The sequence below is a fragment of the Stegostoma tigrinum genome, chromosome 12 (genome assembly GCF_030684315.1).
Source record: "Stegostoma tigrinum isolate sSteTig4 chromosome 12, sSteTig4.hap1, whole genome shotgun sequence".
Classification (NCBI taxonomy): Eukaryota; Metazoa; Chordata; class Chondrichthyes; order Orectolobiformes; family Stegostomatidae; genus Stegostoma; species Stegostoma tigrinum.
Genome location: NC_081365.1, coordinates 73,532,070 through 73,553,526, shown reverse-complemented (window position 1 = coordinate 73,553,526; position 21,457 = coordinate 73,532,070). Strand labels below are relative to the sequence as shown.

Below are 21,457 nucleotides of genomic sequence, written 5' to 3'. Positions count from 1 at the left end.
TCAGGTCTGGTGACACTTCCTCATTGTCAGTTTGACTATATGTCAGTGCACATAAAGTTTTTTTGTTGTGTGTACAGGTAAAGTGCCATTAAAATTACATACTGTGCCTGTATTAACAGCTCAGATGAAAATTAGGAACCATCTCCCAAAGTGAAATAACAGGAGTGCCTGGTCAGAAAAAAAACATTTGTTACAACATTTCCAAAATTTAATTTTAACTGTTTTATCAATGCTACGGTAATAATTAAAATGGGAGACATTGATTTTTTGAAATGCTGTTTATTGGCTTAATATATGGAAGAGTCAAAATACACATCTAAAGCAACAAAATTTAAGTCTTGATTTTGTACACAATTCAAAACAAGGTTCAGTGTCTTCTTGATACAGAGGGGATGTGAAATCTCAGCACATTACATACCAATTGCACAGAAGGAATTGAGACAGGTCATTTTCTGCAGCACTTGAAAGCAGCCAACGGAGAGCAATAAAATCTCATAGAAATAAGAGAATAATTGATAGGAATTATGGCAGCCTCATGGAGATATTAGGGGGTGGAGTCTTTCCAAAGATTGGCTCTTTGGTGGGTGTTGACTCCAAAACGTGTACTTGTTGAAGGCTCAATGTTGCAGAGGCATTGGACCATCAGTTAGTGTGAAGGCCCCAGGTAGTGTTGGGCTTCAGATGCTGCTGGCACCTTCCCAGTGTCAGACCATTCCTCTTCCCTTCATCAAGTCCAGCAGCAATGTGGAGGTGGCTCACCAGTAACAGGTCCAGGGGCCACCCTAAGGGAAAAACTCAGGGTTTGGAAGTGTATGGATTGGCCCTCCATTTTGAAGCCTACAAGATGAGTTTGACCAATATACCTTGTTCACCAGTTTTACTGGATTTTCTCTTCTGGGCAGTGGTGTCTCCTCTCATTCTCAGCTAGTGAGCAAAGTGTAAGAATGTAAAGACCACAGCCTCAACTGTAACCAGTTTTATGGCAGGGTTTCCCTTCCACACCGATGGCTTCAGAGGGAGGCTTTGGGCTTACTTTACTTTTTAAAGTGAAGGAGACTTGCAAGTGTACCTCCAGTTTAAGTGGCTGTCCCGCTTCCCTACTGTCCTTGGCAGTGGCCCCGTCTCCAGATGGAGCTGCCTCCTTCTGCTGTTATAGGCCTTGGGGAACCAGTCTACCATCCTAAATGAGCAGTAAGAACAGATTTTTAATGAGCAAGGGAATCAATGGTTAAAGGGAAAAGGCAAGAAAGTGGAGCTGAGGATTTTAAGATCAGTCATGATCTCATTGAACGGTAGGCAGATTCAATGGGCACTCCTGCTCTGAAGCCTGTTTGCTAGTTGCTGCCCAAAGAATCTCAACACAGTATTGATGCAGGATCAGGACCCTGGAATCCCCCCAACTCTTGATTATTTTGTGTGATATTTAGTAATTGGCCCTTTAATTCTGCTTTGAACTTGTTTTAACCTTGTAACAATCTACAAGAAGTTTTTAAAACACTTGATATTACAAAATATTCTTTCAGTGTTGAAAGCAACTATCCCGTTTGCTCTGTGTCTAATCACTAATTCTGGTCTCTTGTGGCAGAGACCTAGCGGGATTAAGGTTTCGATCTGCCTCCAAAGGAAGACAATCAGCAGATCAATCAGCCACTTGGGAGGCATGTTGACTCTGTGTTTAGCACTACTGCCTTACAGTACGGGGTATCTGGGTTCGATTCCAACCTTGAGCATGTTCTCCCTGTGTCTGCAGTTTCCTCTGGGTGCTCCAGTTTCCTCCCACAGCCCAAAGATGTGCAGTTAGATGGATTGGCCATGGGAAATGCAGGGTTACAGGGATAGGGTAGGGGGATGGAACTGGGTGCAGTGCTCTTCAGAAGGTTGGTGTAGACTTGATGGGCTGAATGGCCTGCTTCCACACTAGGGATTCTATTTAGGCTCCTATTACACACATCTTCCCTGCACTGGATATTGCAGAGAGGCCTCTGGAACGAAGATGTAGAGATCTTGAAATTGGAAAAGAAACATTTACACTGAAAGGCTAAAGGGAGAATTTCATCAGTGTCACGGTACACCTCGGGGAATTGGAGTTCCCACTGTTTTCATAACAGATCTTTCGAGGCATTTATTCAAGTTGGTAATGACACGACATCCCAGCAGCCTTTGTTAAGTCTTAGCAACGCAGAAAAGAAATAAATGTTTATCAAAAGAAATGACTTTATTCTGCTAATATGTTGCTATCAGGGTTGGTAGAGTTCCCATTGTTTAAATTGCAGAAGCAAATGGGGAGCTAGGAGAAATTGCAGTCAAACCTGGGAAAGATTTCCAGAATGAATAAACATTATAAATCATTTTGTCTCTTAGTTTCACCTTTATGTACAATAGAATAAAATATTTGAAAGTGCTTATATGTACAGCAAGCCCCTGAAACATTTGATTGTATTTTAATAATTTAAACATGGCTGTAAACCCAATGAGAAATCTTTCCTATAGTTCTAATATAATTCATCAAACTTTAACTTGTGCCCGTTGTATAATATTTATGTCATTTAAAAATGATCAGGTACGGAATTTTAATCCAAACTCAATATTGTTGGCCAGACTGTAAAATCAACATGCTATCTTTTAACAAGAGTCCAGAAAGGCTTCTGAAGAGAGAGATTATTGCACAAATGTATTGTAAATACAGAGGTGCTGTACTTTTAAGAGTAATAGCTTTCTCTGCCATGGTTATCAGATAACTAAGGGTGTTCTAACTCTTCCACTTCTTACATCAATTTGTATGTGGGTTTTACAACTAGTATACAGAGAAATCTTCATATCCACAGCATTTTAAATAATTCACATGTTGACCTTATCATATAAACTAGAACTGCATGGATGGCCTAGCGTGAAACAGCAGCAAGTATATATATTGACATTTGTACCTCTTCTGTGCCTAAAGTTGTTCTTTCTGTCACTTTGTGCAGGCTCCTAACAAAAGGGAAAAAAATAGAATACACAATTTTGGTTCAGCCCAGAAGTTCGACAAATAACCAAACACGTGCATCTCAGGAAGGCGCTCATGATATTGATGTTCTGACCAAGAAGGTATTCAGTAATGGAGAAACTTATGAACCTACTTTGCAAATAGAATTGCTGATGGTAACTTTGAAAAATTCATCCTGATTAAAGAAGGGAGCAGCGTAAACTAATACAAGTATTTTTAAAAAATACAGGAAATGTAGAGTTTTTAGAGTGCATACAGAACAAATATTTGCTCTCGTATGTTAGACCTTTGATTGTCAAGGGAATCAAAGGTTATGCAGGCCAGACAGGATAGTGGAATTAAGACCATTGTCAGATCAGCCATGGTTTTACTGAACAGGCCCTAGGTTACAAATGGCTTACTCCTGCTCCTATTTCTTGTATTCTTATGTTTGTGGAGAATAACATAACTATAGACAATCAGTAAAAGATGGTCATCATGATATCCAATTGGAATTTCAGAAGAAACCTCTATCCAGATAGTGGTGACAATGTGACCACAAGGAGTGGTTAAAGTGAATACCAAAAAGGGAAAGGACGTTAAAGAGGGAAGTGTATGAGGGAGGAGGGCAAAGAGAGTTATGATCACTGATGAATGATAGGAGGAGGCTTGAGTGAAGCATAAACATGGCATGGACTGATTAGGCCAAGTGCCGTCTATTTGTCCTGTGTTTCACACACAACCTTATGTAATTTGTTTAACATTCTAACAGTATACAGTTGTTTGAGTGCAACTTAACAATTGCAATGGGTCAAAACATATGAATCAATCATATCAAATATATTCATTCCTGATTCTTTCCCAATGATCCAAACTGGAAAATCCAACCATGCCAAGTTTCCTGTTCTCTGCTGTGTGTAACACTTGGGAAATGGTATGTTTCACCAACATTGCAATATAACAAGCATTTGAAACTGTGTCATGTTATTTCCTGTTTCATTAGCTATCCTGAAGAATGCACACACTATTTGATACGGAGTCTTAAGTTGAAGTCAAACATAGCTGACCTTCTCAGCGATATAAACTGTTTCAGATTTTGAAGTCTCCTGATGATTTTCTCCCAGTGATTCAACAGAATGTGCCCTGGTCCTCAATTCTGTGCTGTTTCGCAAGCTCTCTGTACTGGAGAGCTGCAGCCTGTCTTTGCTGGATGCCAGAGTGGGTACTGTGCTGACTAGAATTTGCTGAGCGGGCTTCTTCTCATTCTTGTACTGACAGTGGATGTATCGCGAGAAAGCTGATCGATAAGTCTTGTTGAAAAGTGTGTACACAAGTGGATTGATACCAGAAGAGAGGTACCCCACCCAGACAAATATGCTGAGGAGTTCTTCGATAAGTTCTTCATCACAAGTCTTGATACACATCACAGACATCACGTTGGTTACAAAGAATGGACACCACATCACGACAAAAAGAAAGAATACAATCCCAAGAACCTTTGAAGCCTTCTGCTCATTGCTAATTGACTGCATTGACCGTCTCCCAGAAATCCCCATCTCCCTATTTGACGAACACCAAGATGATATCTGAGGAGATGACGTCCCTTTAACCTCATATTTCTTTAACATGGCCGCTTTGTCTGAGGAGTTGGGCGCCAATGGGCCCTTCTGAAGAAACATCCGAAGGTTCGTCCATTTGGGCTTGGGTTTAAAAACATCCAAGCACAAAATGGCTTCCTGCTGTAATACCCTGATTGTCAAAAAGTACGTTGCCACCATTATTGTGAGGGGAATGAAGAATGCCACAAAGGAACCCACCAGGACAAAATGTTCATCTGTGAGGGAACAGCTGTCATTCTTGAAAACCTTGGAGGCATCTTGAAGTCCAAACACTGGGATTGGCATTGAAATACCTTGGAGATAATTTGGAGACAAAAAGAATGTGTTAATGTGCACAGCAGTAAAATGGTAAGTGCAGGTTAATAGGTTTTAATACCAACACTGTCCATCTGAAATATTTTCATAAGTAGGAAAGAAAAAAACTAGGCCTCTGTTTATATAACGGCTTTTGCAACTGCAGGAATTCTCAAAATGCATTAAAGTCAATTATTGCTTTTGAAATGTGGTCTCTGCTGTGAGGTTGGAAACATGATGGAGAATTCACACATAGCAAGTTTCTACTAACAGTAATGTGGTAACGATTAAACAGTCTGTTTTTTTGACTGAGGATTAAAAATTAGCCAGGCTTCAGGGATAATTCTCCTGTTCTTTTTTAAAGTAGTGCCATAGGTTCTTTTTACATCTAACATGTCAGGGAATTGATGGCCTTGTGGTATTATCAATAGACTATTAATCCAGAGACCGATGTAATGTTCTGAGGACCTGGGTTTGAATCCTGCCATGGCACATGGTGGAATATGAATTCCAAAAGAAAAACATCTGATGACCAATCATCTGAAAAACTCATCTGGGTTCAATATTTAGGGAAGGAAACTGCCATCCTTACCTGGTGTAGCCTACAAGTGACTCCTGACCCATAGTAATGTGGGTGACTCTTAACTGCCCTGTGGGTAATTAGGGATGGGCATTTGATGCAGGTCCAGCTAGCAATACCGACATCATGTGATGAATTTAAGGAAAGCCTAGACTCTGTCCTCAAAGTTTTGGAATAGCACTTGAATTCATAACTTTCTAATTCTTGCAAATCGATGACTCTGAGTTATTAAATGGCGGAGTGGACTCGATGGACCGAATGGCCTTACTTTCACTCCTATGTCTTATGGTCTTATGATTTCCAAACTAGGAATGAGAAAGAGGAAGCACTTGTCACGCTTTTACTGCCTGTATCCAAACCATGTGGAAGTGTAGGAAATATGATCAGATATTAAGGAGTTTTCTCATTGATACCCAGAATTTAAGGGCAGGTGATGTCATCATCGTTGGACTTCCAGTAATGTTCTGGGGACTCGGGTTAAAATCTCACCACAGCAGATTGTGGATTATGAATTCAATGAAAATCTGGAATTACAAATCTAATGATGACCATGATCCACTGAGAATTGTTGAAAAAAACCCATCTGGTTCACTGATATCCTCTGGGGGAGGAATCTGCCATCCTTACCTGGTCTGGCCTACATGCGACTCCAAACCCACAACAATGTAGGTTGATTCTTAATTGTCCTCTGGGCAATTAGGGATGGGCAACAAATGCTGGCTTAGCCAGAGACACACTCATCCATGAAAGCATTTGAAAATAAGTCTTTCTTCACTTGAAAAGTATGGAAGGTTTCAGCAGTAAACTGAACTGAGAAACTGTCCTGTACACAGACAATGGAATTCTGTAAGGACTGCCTGTTAGCCGTCTTAAAAAACAAGCTTAGAATATGGATTACTGCTCGACTTAACAGTTGTACTCACAGGCGTAATTATATCTACCCAATAACATCAATACCCACATCTTGAAAGAAACTGAAATAGCTTTCGCTGACATTGCCATACCTTCAGTTGAGATTTGTGGTTGAGATTTGTCAAAGTTATTTATCCCAGCAGCAACATGGTCATTTTAAATGAGACACAGAAAGCAATGCTGGATGTATGAGCTGCAAGGTGGTTATCCCCATTACACTACTTTATAAAGGCAATGGTCTGTGATGCCTCAAACTATGGAACATTCATAAGAACCTTAAAGGGTCATAAAAAAATCAAAGCCAATTAATAAACTTGTTTAAAAAGTATGTTCTATTTTGATATCTAGTCAGAATTATGGAGAACTTTTGTAATCACAAAAATCTTGTGGATATGATTTCTGAGGGCATGAAGCTACAAGATTGATATAATTCAAAAATTCTAACCAGTTGGTTTAGTTGTTCTACAGGCTATGATAGACAGAGACAAGTAGACTTGGTTTGACAATATCAGACATTTTGGCATCTTCTGGAATACAGAGAATCTAGAAAAGGAAAAAGGCTTGAATTGTGTTATTTTCCAGTGGTTATGTTGGTGTCTTTGAGAAAGAAAAATTGTAAAAGATCTTGAACCAGACATGAAGGATGGGAAATTCTAAAGAGATAGCCAAACTACAGATGTTGGAGTCAAAAGAAGGATCCTGTCTCAAAACGTCAACTTTCCTGCTCCTCTGATGCTGCCTGGCCTGCTGTACTCCTCCAACTCCACATTGTGTTATCTCTGGGAAATTCCAAAGGAGGCTGTAAACATATGCTTAATGTTTAAGTGTGTATGAAGTCATGGTTTGAACAAAGAATTGGGTGCCTCATCATACAATAGTATCTTAATGTAGATTTTGATAGGACAGTATGATCCTTCCAATGAAACCTTCTATCCACTTTGAAAAGAAAAGTTTTAAAAAATCATTTCAAAATGTGATTTGGTGTTTTGGCCAAGCAGTTTGATCAGTTTGATTGACAATTAACCACTTGCTGAATAATTGCTTAGATAATTTCTTCAACACGTTGTAAGTAAAATAATGTTTTGGTGATGGGTATGTTCTAACAAGTGTAATGTATTGTTCAAATCTAGTGAAGACAGTGTTTGATTTGAGCTTCAGATATTGTCTTATTATTTCTTATAATTCTCACATTAAAATAAATTAAACTATTAGGGGCAGAATGTTATGTCTTGCAACCTAAATTACCAGTAGGCTATTAAGACTGAATTATACACTGTTTCTTAACTGTTAGAGATAGGCTAAATACTGATAGAGACTGAATGCATTCCCCTGACTCCTGTCTTCCAGAGCAGGAATCTAGTCTGTGCATCTCAAATCATTATGGGATGGACTACAATGAGAGTGATGTGTTATAGGTTATTCAGAGTCTAAGCTGCTGAGATGACTTTTTACGTGCATGCTGTAATCTGGAGCTATGGACACTGTTGGTAGAGGCTCCACCTTTCCATTGTGTGGCTGACAAGGAATTTCTTCTGTTCTTACTGCCTGCTATTGGTGTATGTTGGAAAGATTTGGAGGTTGACGATAAACTTTGGATCCAAGTTATGAATGCACCTTCCTTGGTCATCAAGTCCCACAATGGAACTTGAATACTGAGTTCAGAGATATTTGCTACAATGTCAGAAGAGCTCAATCATGGTCTACATTAGTAATTTAATATCTGGACAGCAGCAATGAATTTTCAATGTAATATGGATAAAGTAAAATACTTGCATTGATATAGTGTCGCTCGTGACCTCAGGATGCCTCAAAAAACTTCTGAGCCAATAAAATATTTTTGGAGTGCAGTGATTGGTGGAATGTAGGAAATGCAGCAGCTAATTTATGTGCAGCAAACAGCCACAACATTGTGATAAAGGGCTGACAATCTGTTTGGTTGAGAGGTAAATATTTTAGACAACAGACAGACAACAGACAATAGGTGCAGGAGTATGCCAATTCGGCCCTTCGAGCCAACACCACCATTCATTATTATCATGGCTGATCATCCACAATCAGTATCCTGTTCCTGCCTTATCCCCATAACCCTTGATTCCACTATCTTTAAGAGCTCTGGCTATCTCTTTCTTGAAAGTACCCAGAGAGTTGGCCTCCACTGCTTTCTGGGCCAGAGCATTCCATATATCCACCACTCTCTGGGTGAAGAAGTTTTTCCTCAACTCTGTTCTAAATGGCCTACCCCTTATTTTTAAACTGGTTCTGGACTCACCCATCAGCGGAAACATGCTTCCTGCCTCCGGAGTGTCCAATCCCTTAACAATCTTATATGTCTCAATCAGATCCCCTCTCATCCTTCTAAACTCAAGTGTACACAAGCCCACTCGCTCAAATCTTTCAACATATGATAGTCCCGCCATTCTGGTAATTAACTTCGTGAATCTACACTGCACTCTCTCAATAGCAAGAATGTCCTTCCTCAAATATGGAGACCAAAACTGTACACAATACTCCAGGTGCGGTCTCACCAGGGCCCTGTACAGCTGCAGAAGGACCTCTTTGCTCCTATACTCAACTCCTCTTGTTATAAAGGCCAGCATGCCATTAGTTTTCTTCACTGCCTGCTGTACACTCAGTCTTTCATTCACCCTTTGGTGGCCAGTCCCACTTTTGCCTTATGAGCCTTGATGTCAAATTCTGTTTGCAAAATTAAAAGCGCCTTGCGAGGTTACACTGGGGAAAAGACACTACCTAAGTATATCAGAGATAATGGGAATACATGGCCAATACATGAGGAAGAACACTCTGTTCTGATATTGTGCCGCATAGTCTTTAATGCCTGCTTGCATGAATAGCCCAGGATCATGTCTCCTGACAGACTTCCTTATAGTACGGCACTCCATCTTTAAGCTTGTTAGGAAAATTGGCCTGACCCTTGACCAGGCCACAACCACCAGTTTGCACACAGTTGCGATAGCAAAGAGTGATCAGTGATTGCCAGACACAGAAAATCATATCAATGGTTCTTTTCTTTAAAGGGTGAAATTGTACGTGTGGTTTTTATGGGCAGTCACTGTGCATTGCCAATCTTATCTGACACTCACTCCTTACATTCACAGTCCTGTTTTACCTTCAGGATTGTGCCTAGCTCTGAACTTTCACAAGGCAGGTTCTGCTCACTTCACTGACCTTTCTCAGAATATCAGGCTGTAAGAATGTCATTCAGTATTGGAATCTGAAGCCTTTTGCCTTACTGCAACCCACAGCCATCAGAAATTTCCAAGGAAGAGTTGTGTTGCTTCATATATTCAATTGGGATGGCTTTTGGAATGGCCTTTACACAATCCAGGCTGGGTATATTTAGACAGGACCTATGCTGGGTCTATAAAGTTTGGATCCTTCCCAGGCAGTAGCTGTGCACACGTCTGAGGAGAGGTGTCGGTCAGCAGATATATACTTAAATCTTTGGAAAGTGCAGATTGCTCAAATATTTGCCATTGCCGTCAGAAGCAGACACTTGGCCTCTGCCTCCTTGTCACAAAGAGGACACAGAGTGACAGGGAGAGGAAGAGAAACAAAGAAGCTTGTCAAGTGTCTGACAACTGGCAAATGCAGAGAATCAGCACTGGAATTTAGCATCACTGGCTACTGGAGATGGGGGGATCTGGGAAGATTCCTGGTAATAAAATGAAAGAAAGGCCACCAACATTTCATGTTGGACTCAGTCAAGAGTGAGTGAGATATGATTATCAGCAAAACAATAACTTGTAACATCTCTTTACCCTGTCAGGACAGAACCACATCTCCTATCTCTAACAGACTTGTGCAGCAGAGATCAGTGGACATCTCTGTCTCAGAGGAGCTGTACCATTCCGACTCCAGCTTGGATACTCCTACGGTAAGGAAGATTGTTGGGATTTCACCCAGTGCTTCACAAGTGAGCAGAGGGAAACTGGGACAGCAGTTAGCTCCATGTCACAGGATATTGTTTTGCTAGAAACAGTTTCTGTGCTTTAGAAGCTGTTGATTAAAGGATCAAATCATTAACTGTTTATTATTCAGTGACAGCCTTTAGACTGTGATTACAGAGAGATTGGAGTAGTCCATCCCAAGTAGAAGTAAGGGAGGGGTGTCAGTGATAGAAGGCACTGAGATAATGTCTTCCACAAAGGATAGAGTGGTCTGCACCATTCAGTCCAATCAATGAATGGGATGCTGGTCTTTGACACTATTAGGCAGACTTTGAATGGCATCATATCTGCCGTCTTAAATAGATTGTGAGATACTTCAAACTTTGGCCTTAGAGTGCTCCCATTGCACTGTAATATAGTGCTCTCTAGCGCAGTGATAAACAATGAAGTGCTTCAGGACCACAAGAGGAAACATGGTGAAAGGGGACATGGAAAAGTGGGCGCAGAACTGAAATTGCATCCAACTCTCAGCCACAGTTCCCTCTCACTCAGTGCCTCATAAGCTGCCTCCTTTCTCGATAGCTGAATCTGCCCCTGAAAAAAGTTAGGTGGAACCATTTTACCTGGGTTTCAAAGGATCCGAATCAAAAGGCCAAGAGCATCTGGTCATTCAGAGCTGGGACATCAACAGCCTGCCTCTAACTCTGCTGAAGTTATGGGGTTGTATCACACAGGAGTAGGAGAAGGAAGAAGAGGAAATCTTTGTAATTGCATGATGGGGTGCATACAAAAGTGTGTTACAGATATCTGTTGTTTATTTGGCCGTTTCTGTTCTAAGCTTCTGTTATTTAGTTAGCACACAAATATATCACACTTTAGAGAAAGTAGGAACCATGGTGAAAGGGGACATGGAAAAGTGGGTGAAGAAGGTTTTCTGAAGAAGGGTCCTGACCCGAAACGTCAGCTCTCCTGCTCCTCTGATGCTGCGTGGCCTGCTGTGTTCATCCAGCTCTACACCTTGTTATCTCATATCACACCTTAGCAGTAGTTTCCCACCTTGGATTCTGTTTGTTAAGTGACCTTCTACTTATTGGATGATGTATGTGAAGGCATGAACTGCTGGCAAAAAATGATGGGGATGTTAAAAGGATGGTTGATTGTGGGATGGCTTTGTGCAGGCAGGGATAGGGAAGAGTGGTCATTCCTTTCCTCCTGACTGCTGCTCTGCTCTTTTCTAGTCTGCTGTCTCCTGATCCCCTCTCTGCAGGTCCTCCTGTACTGGCCCCCTCTCTGCTGGTCCCCTCTCTGCTCATCTCCTCTCTGCTAGTCTTCTTTGTCTGGTGATCTGCTGACTGCAACTAGTGCTGTTGCTGGTCCTCCTGGTCCTTTTTGAGGTTCTAGAGGCAGTATGAGGGTCAGCTATCATGATATACCAGAACAAACCTCCATAGTCTAAAAAGCAATTTCAAAATTGTAATAAAAGTAATCTCTCAGCAAAATTATTGTGAACTAAGCCTTTCCCACTAACAAACAGACTAATGTACTGAGTGCCGTATTTCATTCAAATTACTGCCATCTCTCAATCAATGCTGTACACTCATTCCTGTTTAACAGGTACATTTCAGCAAGCCTGGGAGGCCCATTGAGCTGACATTAAATTTAACAGCATATGTGGATATAATTCAGATTAACAGATAGAAAAGAACAATCTGCCTTTCCCGACGTCTGTGTACATGTTTTTGAGAAGTTCTGTAGCTCGGGTTGTGGGGGAGGTTGTAGACTTGCTTGCCGAGCCGGTGACAGCATCACAGAGACATGGTTGCACGGAGTTCAGGAGTGGCAGTTAAACATCCAAGGATTCACAACATATTGAAATGACAGGGAGGTGGGTAGAGGGGGTGGGGTCGCCTTGTTACTTAAGAATGAAATTAAATCTACGGCACTGAATGACATAGGGTCAGAAGATGTGGAGTCTGTGTGGGTGGAATTGAGGAACGACAAAGGCAAAAAAACTACAATGGGAGTTATGTACAGACCTCCTAACAGTGATCAGGACCAGGGGCGCAAGATGCACCGAGAAATAGATAGGGCATGTCAGAAAGGCAAGGTCACGGTGATCATGGGGGACTTCAATATGCAGGTGGATTGGGTGAATAATGTTGCCGGTGGATCCAAAGAAAGGGAATTCATGGAATGTTTGCAGAATGGCTTTTTGGAACAGCTTGTGATGGAGCCCACAAGGGAGCAGGCTATTCTGGACTTAGTGCTATGTAATGACCCAGACTTTATAAAAGACCTTAAAGTAAGGGAACACTTAGGAGGCAGCGATCATAACATGGTCGAGTTCAGTCTGCAGTTTGAAAGAGAGAAGGCAAAATCGGATGTAATGGTGTTACAGTTAAATAAAGGTAATTACAGGGGCATGAGCGAGGAATTGATGAAAATCGACTGGAAGCAGAGCCTAGCGGGGAAGACAATAGAGCAACAATGGCAGGAGTTCCTGGGTGTAATTGAGGACACAGTACAGAGGTTCATCCCAAAGAAAAGAAAGATTATCCGGGGTGGGATTAGACAGCCATGGCTGACAAAGGAAGTCAGGAAATATATCAAAGAAAAAGAGACAGCCTATAAAGTGGCCAACAGCCCTGGGAAATCAGAAGATTGGGAAGGCTACAAAAACAAACAGAGGATAACAAAGAGAGCAATAAGGAAGGAGAGGATCAAATATGAAGGTAGGCTAGCTAGTAATATTAGAAATGATAGTAAAAGCTTCTTTCAATACATGAGAAACAAGCGAGAGGCAAAAGTAGATATTGGGCCGCTCCAAGTTGATGCTGGAAGGCTAATGATGGGAGATAAGGAAATAACTGAAGAACTTAATAAGAACTTTGCATCAGTCTTCACAGTGGAAGACATGAGTAGTATGCCAACAATTAGGGAGAGTCGGGGGCAGAGTTGAGTATGGTAGGCATTACAAAAGAGAAAGTGCTAGAAAAGCCAAAAGGTCTAAAAATTGGTAAATCTCCTGGCCCCGATGGGCTACATCCTAGAGTTCTGAGGGAGGTGGCAGAGGAAATAGCAGAGGCTTTGGTTGTGATCTTTCAGAAGTCACTGGAGTCAGGGAAAGTCCCAGATGATTGGAAAATTGCTGTTGTAACCCCCTTTTTTAAGAAAGGATCAAGGCAAAAGATGGAAAATTATAGGCTGATTAGCCTAACCTCGGTAGTTGGTAAAATTCTAGAATCCATTGTCAAGGATGAGATTTCTAAATTTCTGGAAGTGCAGGGTCAGATTAGAACAAGTCAGCATGGATTTAGTAAGGGGAGGTCATGCCTGACAAACCTGTTAGAATTCTTTGAAGAGGTAACAAGCATGTTAGACCAGGGAAATCCAGTAGATGTTATCTATCTAGGCTTCCAAAAGGCCTTTATTACGGTGCCTCATGGGAGGCTGCTGAGCAAGGTGAGGGGCCATGGTGTTTGAGGTGAGCTACTGGCTTGGATTAAGGATTGGCTGTCTGATAGAAGGCAGAGAGTTGGGATAAAAGGCTCTTTTTCGGAATGGCAACTGGTGACGAGTGGTGTCCCGCAGGGTTCAGTGTTGGGGCCGCAGCTGTTCACCTTATATAGTAATGATGTGGATGAAGGGACCGGGGGCATTCTGGCGAAGTTTGCCGATGATACGAAGATAGGTGGACAGGCAGGTAGTACTGAGGAGGTGGGGAAGCTGCAGAAAGATTTAGACAGTTTAGGAGAGTGGTCCAGGAAATGGCTGATGAAATTCAATGTGAGTAAACATGAGTTTTTGCACTTTGGAAAAAGGAATACAGGCATGGACTATTTTCTAAATGGTGAGAAAATTCATAAAGCAGAAGTACAAAGGGATCTGGGAGTGTTGGTCCAGGATTCTCTAAAGGTTAACTTGCAGGTAGAGTCCGTGATTAAGAAAGCAAATGTAATGTTGTTGTTTATCTCAAGAGGGTTGGAATATAAAAGCAGCGATGTGCTTCTGAGGTTTTATAAAGCTCTAGTTAGGCCCCATTTAGAATACTGTGTCCAATTTTGGGCCCCACACCTCAGGAAGGACATACTAGCCTTGGAGCGTGTCTAGCAGAGATTCAAATGGATGATCCCTTGAATGGTAGGTTTAATGTATGATGACGGCTAAGGATCCTGGGATTGTACTCATTAGAGTTTAGAAGGTTGAGGGGAGATCTAATAGAAACTTACAAGATAATGTATGGTTTAGAAGGGGTGGACACTAGGAAGTTGTTTCCGTTAGGCGGGGAGACTAGGACCCGTGGGCACAGCCTTAAAATTAGAGGGGGTAAATTTAAAACTGAAATGGGACGATATTTCTTCAGCCAGAGAGTGGTGGGCTTGTGGAACTCATTGCCACGGAGTGCAGTGGAGGCCGGCACGTTGGATGCCTTCAAGGCAGAGATTGACAGATTCTTGATCTCAGAAGGAATCAAGGGCTATGGGGAGAGTGCAGGGAAGTGGAGTTGAAATGCCCATCAGCCATGATTTAAATGGTGGAGTGGACTTGATGGGCCGAATAGCCTTGCTTCCATTCCTTGGTCTTATGGTCTTATGGTGTGTTTGATTGCAGATGTTTCATCGCCCTGTTAGGTAACATTCTCAGTGCGCCTCTGGTGAAGTGTTGGTGTTCTGTCCCGCTTGTTATTTATATGCCTCAGTTTGCTGGGGTGGTTGGCATCACTTCCAGTTCTGTTTTTCAGTGGTTTGTATGTCAGGTCTAGTCCAATGTGTTTGTTGATGGAGTTGCGGTTAGAATGCCAGGCTTCCAGGAATTCCCTGGCATGTATCTGTTAGGGTTGTGCTATTATGATGTGTTGTCCCAGTCGAATTCCTGTCCTTCTTTGTCCGTGTGTATTGAGACCAGTGAGAATTGGTTGTGTCTCTTGGTGGCTAGTTGGTCCACAACAAGAAGACGGAACATGCCAGACACACTTGTTACCCTAACGAAATCAGAGACATATCAGAGATGACAACAAAACTACACAGACCCCTAGGTATCACCAGTGCTCACCGGAGGCACACTTGATGATGTTGCCTCACAGGGTGACGAAACGTCTGCAACCAAACACACTGGCCCGGCAAACAAGTCTACAACCTTGTCTCTGTTCATGATCTAGTTGTGCATGATTTAAACATGGGATGTTGAAGATTAGAATGGGCTTCTCCAACACACTGTAAAGTTGCTGGTCCTGACTCCCCCAACCCAGTCTGTGCTCAAATCAGTACGTCTGTCCAGATTAAAATTCAATACAAAATGTCAATTCCAATCCTCCATTCAGTTTCCAAAGAAGAACAGATGCCTTCAAGTTAATCTAGTGTATATTCTAATGCAACTATCCCTTCAACATTTGTCAGGGTGAAATATGGCTGCCCACACAGATAGCAATAGATGATTTTCACATGAACCAGTGGCATGTATATAAAGATTTTCTATTGTATGTTCTATTCAAAAATACATTTGCTTAAACATTAACAATTGCAGGCATCAGTGGCTGAACTGATCACAGTGCAAATCACAGTGCAAATATGCAAATATTGATGAAGATAACAATAGCATGCTGGAGCACAAACATTTCAACTTCAGGTACCCAGTAACGACACCATTTGCTCCCAGTGATCCCACTGTTCAACTTCATGGTGCAGCTAAAGTGCAGAAGGACACTTCATAATGCTTTGCAGCTGATGGTGTCAGAGGTCAAAGAAGGCCATGATTGGCTGCGATAGGCTGAGCACATAGCCTGCGTGATCGACATGAGGCTCCCCAATCAGGAACTCTACTCACATCTTCAAATCAGCAGGTGAGCCCCAGGTGGACAGAGGAATTGCTTCAGTGATACCCTCAACGCCTCACTGGCAAAGTTTGGCATTCCCACACATACCTGGGAGTCACTGGCCCAAGACTGTTCAAAGGGGAGGAGGAGCATCTCAAGACTTGTCAGAAAACAGCGGACTCCAGGCAAAAATATAACAAGGAGTGTGCACTCACACCAACTCCCCACCCACCCCTTCTGCAACCATTTTCTGCCCCAAGTGTAACAGAGCCTGTGGAAGCAACATCAGTCTGTACAGCCCCCCAACAGACTCACTCTGAGAGTGGAAGAGACTCGTCCTCATCCACAAGGGACCACCAATGACGACGATGACTGTTCAGTTACAGTGCAGTTCCATATTGCAGCTACATACTAATCTGATCCTTTAAGAACCTAAAAAGCTAGATACTGTGGATGCTGGAGACCAGAAATAAAAACAGAAAGTGCTGGCAGTCTCTGAGGAGAGCCAGATGTTTCTATCCCTTTAAAGCATACAGCTCTGCAGCCAGGTAGATAAATACCAATTGTTGACACTCCAGTCAAGTTGTTTCAATCTCAATTCATGACTTAAGAAGCTAAAACAAGCCCATCTATACATTCAACTCAGTTTGAATTATTCTTCCAAGAAATAATGGTCTGTGATATTGCAGTGAAGGTCCTTATATTGGATCTCAACTTGAAAACTAACTCAACTATTTTACAAGAATCACTAAAATTGCTTGTGAATAATGTTCACCATCAAGATTTTGAACCATATATTTTTCACCAGAAACAGTCAGCCTGACATACCAGTTGGCTAACCATTTCTGTTGTTCTTTGAAATGTGGCCATTGTTACAGCCTGCTGGTTTCCTTATTGTAAATTTTAGCTCCTGAAAATGGGTTTATAAATATTGGGTGCTATATTTATCAACCTTAATTCCATACTAGATTTGTATCTCATTTCCATATTAATGTGCCTGCTCGATCACACTGCGGAACTAAATTACCAATTGTCTGCTGCTAAATGATCATTAAAGATTGTATTCTGCTGTATCAGAGACCCATGCAGGTTGTCCTGGATATGCTTTGCTTGAAAGTGAACAATCAAGATGCCACTATTGCACACAGATCCCAAATTCATTCTGAGCTGGCAAATGCTGTGCTTTCACTTTCCATCTCCTTGATGTCCAGACCTTAACTGAACAACCTTTATTAAAACATTTTTTGCTCTCACTGTAACAAGCAGATGTCATTGATCCAAGGAAAGAAGTAATTCTCTCACTGTGGGTGACTTCCACTGTCAATAAGAATGGAAAATTGGAGGGTACTGGCAGTAGTGAGAAGTCAGCTCTTTCTCATATATTTTCAAGCACATCAACACCCTTAAGAAGCTGATGGTGAAAAACGTTGCTCAATTTTACCACGTCACCGAAGATTAATGTAAGTGTTTGCCAAAAGAAAGAAATCCGATTGTTTACAGGGTGTTAGGAAAAGTGATGAGGGATTACTCAGGAATGGCAAAGGCATCTTTGCTGTCTGCTGAAAACATGCTCGCTAAGGAATGTCGTTTTGGAACAGATTAAATGATGTTTGGATAACACATTTAGAAAAACTGAACTTGGCAAAAACATCAAATTTTTTTACAGAAGCAGAATGAGACCTGCATCGATGGGTTAAGAATCAGCAACACAGAGTAAAAGCTTCATTTAATAAAGATAGAGGATTTGAAAAATGGAGCTAGGCTGAACCTATCCTGCTTCCTTATGCCTCCAGGATGTGTTGAAACTGAGATGGAACAGTGTCTGCATCTGGCTTCCAAAGATGTATACTAGGCTGTAAGGGATTATTTGTTAAATTGAGAGAAAGACAACAAGATTAAAACACAATGGGTCAAAGCTTGGAGACAGATGCAGGCCTCACCCTTGACTGTCTTACTCTGATATGAATTAGGAGCGGGAGGAGGCCACAAGCTTGCAGCAACGTTCATTTAGATCATGGCTGAGCTGAATGTGGCCTCTACGCAACATTGCCGGGAACAGCCTTTCAATTGGCCCTGTTCATTTTATCAGATGGCCATGGGTGGGTTCCTGAGGCTGACGGCCCAGTCAGAGAGGATCCCCAGACGCCATTTTCTGGCAGCCCTTAGGATCTCAGCTGGGCATAAGCCAAGCAGCAACGAGCACATGAGAAGGCCTCAAAATGGAAGTATCCGCCAATGCTCACAACTAATTCTGGCTACATTCAGAGTGGTCCAGCTGGAAAGGGCACAAACTTGGCTGCTATACAAGGCCCTATAAGAACTGGGATTAGTGCTGTCTTGATGGCAATCTGCCATCCAGGCTGCTTCCAGGAACATTGTCAGCACAAGCTTGTACTTGCCTAAGCTGATCACTGCCCATCAAGCTGAATGAATGTTCAGTAACACCCCATAAGCTTTACTTAAAGGACTGGAGACTACCATGCAGTCAAGGTATGTTTGACTTTTGCCTGCCCAAGCTGACTTTCCCGAAATAGTGAGCAGGATTTGCTGTATGGCTTTGGGGGTGGGTGCTTGACCGAGGATTTGGTTTGAACACAACATCAGTTTGCACATCTGACTCTGAACTCCACCTCACCACTTCATTGTTTGAATTATCGAACTGCTTACCTGATATCAGGTACTGAATGAGCAGAGATTTACTCCTATTAAATATTAGGAGACAGAAACCATTGTCTCCACTCTCCACCACCAACTCCATTCCCAAGGTGTCACCTCCAGTTCTCTTCCTCAGTCTGCGATAAAGCCTTGATGTCATACCTCCCTGCCCCCAGCTCCGAGAAGCTTTCGATCACATACTTATGCCAATATTAAGATGGCTTATTTCAATCTCTATAACGTTGCCAATGCCTGCCCCTGATTTCACCCCACTGCATGGAAGTAAGCTGGGTTCTCATGATATGTATCTGAGCTCCCAGCTGGCACCAGGACATAATGTGGAGTCTGCCGGTGCTGGAGTAGACGCTAAGATAGCAGTCACATGTCTCTACATCACACTGGGTCTGCAAGTCTACTCGTGGAGTTGGCCACCAGACCCATGGTGGCAAGAATAGGTTGCAGGATCTGTATGATCATTTCAGCCCTGCTGGAGCGGAACTCGTCTTGTGCTCCAAGGGCTCTCTGGCTAACACTGAACATTTCAATGTGCTGCATCTCCAGCTGCTCCTAGCTGTGTGCTAGCCTCTGAGGAGCATGCATTCCAGCTGATCACTACAAATGTTGGTGAAAGTGACAGCACTCCTTCATTATTGCTGTGGGGTTACTGTCTATCTTCTGTTGCCAAGTCAATGGGATTCAGGGAGAAATCTCCCCTCTGGTTGGAGTCAGACCTGGCACAAATGCTGATGGTTGTGCTTGTTAGTAATTTATCTCATCCCCAGAATATCATTTCACAAATTCCTCAAGGTAACGTCCTTGGCCCAACCGTCTTCGGTTGCTTCATCAATGACTTTCCCTCCCTCATTAGGTCAGAAGTGGGGATGCTCACCAATATTTGCACAACGCTCAGCACTGTTCATTACTCCTCAGATACTGAAACAGTCAGTGTTCAAATGCAACAAGACCTTGACATTTGTGCCATACAAGTGCCAGGAAATGACCATTTCCAACGTGAGAGAATCTAACCTCTTGACATTCAAAGCCTTTTCCATCACCAAATCCAGAACAGTTAACACCCTGGGGATTCCCATTGACCAGAAACTGAACTGGACTAGCACTATAAATACAGTTGCTACAAGAGAGGGGTAGGAACCCTGCAACAAGTAACTCATCCCCTGACTCCTCAGAGCCTGTTTGCTACCTATAAGACACAAGTCAGGAGTGTGATGGAATATTGTCCACTTGCCTAGATGGGTGCAGGTCCAAAAACAATCAAAAAAACCTGACACCATCCAGAACAAAGCAATCCACTTGATTGGCATCATCTTCACCGTCTGAACCATCCATTCCCCCTCACTGATGCACCGTAGTGCCACGTGTACCATCTACAAGATGAGCTAACAATTCACTAAAACTCCTTTGACCACATCCTTAAAATCTATAACCACTTCTGTCTAGAAGAGTAAAAGCAGAGGATACATGAGAGCACCACCACCTTCAAGTTCCCTTCCAAGACACACACCATCTTCACTCGGAATTGTATTTGCAGTTTGTACAGTATGACTGGGACAAAATCCTGGAAGCTTTTCCTATGGCATTAAGTATTTACCTGCATTGCTGTGGTCCAAGAAAGCAGCTCACCACCAATTTCTCAAGGCCAATTAGGGATGAACAATGAATGCTTGACTAGCCAGCCATGTCCACATCCCAGGAAAGAATAGTAAAAAAAAGAAAAAAAAGTTGGTCTTAACGCAAGACACAAAATTTAGAAATGAAATGAACAATGAAGGTGACAGTAACAGACACATGTTGGTGAATGGACAGACACACGGCAGATGAAAATGAATAAAGAGGAGCGTGCAGTGAAACATTTTGGTAGGAAGTATAAGGAAAAACAATGTAAACTGCATTTTGCACATACAGAGATGTCTAAGGGTGTAAATTGTAGTAGATGGCAAGACAGTTTGAGAAGACTGTTAAAATTAGTGTCTGGGTTCTATGGCTTTATTGACAGAGTTCAAAAGTTACGTGAAAACTTTTAAAAATACTGTTTGTCTTCTATTGTTTTTAGTTCAGCATGCCACACCTGAGGAAGGGTTTAAAGGACTTAGGGTATGAATGATATTCAGTGGATTGTTATCTGCAACCAGAGACATCTATTATGGCGAAGAACATTAAAAACAATTTGATAGAGATATTCAGAATCATCAATTCTTTTAATGGGCTAAATAAGAAGAACTGATTGTGGTGACAGACAATATGGAAATCAGAGGGCACAGATTTAATGATTTTAGTGATAAACAGGGCTAGGGGATCCCAGAACTAATGGGCCAGATCTAAGCTCTGCAGTCCTGCCACCTCCAGTCGTGATTGATGGTAGACTATTTGAACAACGCACTGGAGGAGGACGCTCCACAAATATCCCCAACCTCGATGACGATAGAGCCCAGCACATGATTGCAAAAGATAAGGCTGAAGCATTCACAGAAATCTTCAGTACCGAGTGGATGATCCATCAGGGCCTTCTCCAGTGGTATCCAGCATTGTAGCTACCAGTCTTCAGCCAACTTGATTCACTCCACATGATGTCAAGAAATGATTGGAGGTACTGGATATCCAAAGGCTATGGACCTTTGACAACATTTGACAATAGTATTGAGGACTTGTGCTCCAGAACTTGACACACCCTTAGCCAAGCTCTTCGATTACAGT

The 21,457-nt window shown here is 42.2% G+C and overlaps 1 protein-coding gene across 2 annotated transcripts in view; it reads right to left on the bottom strand.

Moving 5' to 3' along the window:
* Nucleotides 1–394: 394 nt before the first annotated feature.
* LOC125456790 (5-hydroxytryptamine receptor 2A) overlaps nucleotides 395–21,457 on the bottom strand; it is a 342,509-nt gene continuing 321,446 nt past the window's right edge. For both annotated transcript variants that reach the window (XM_048540197.2, XM_059650432.1), the window contains one exon: nucleotides 395–4,877. In XM_048540197.2, coding sequence (XP_048396154.1) covers nucleotides 4,018–4,877 — 860 coding nt within the window. In that variant the 3' untranslated portion in view covers nucleotides 395–4,017. The remainder of the gene's footprint in view (nucleotides 4,878–21,457) is intronic.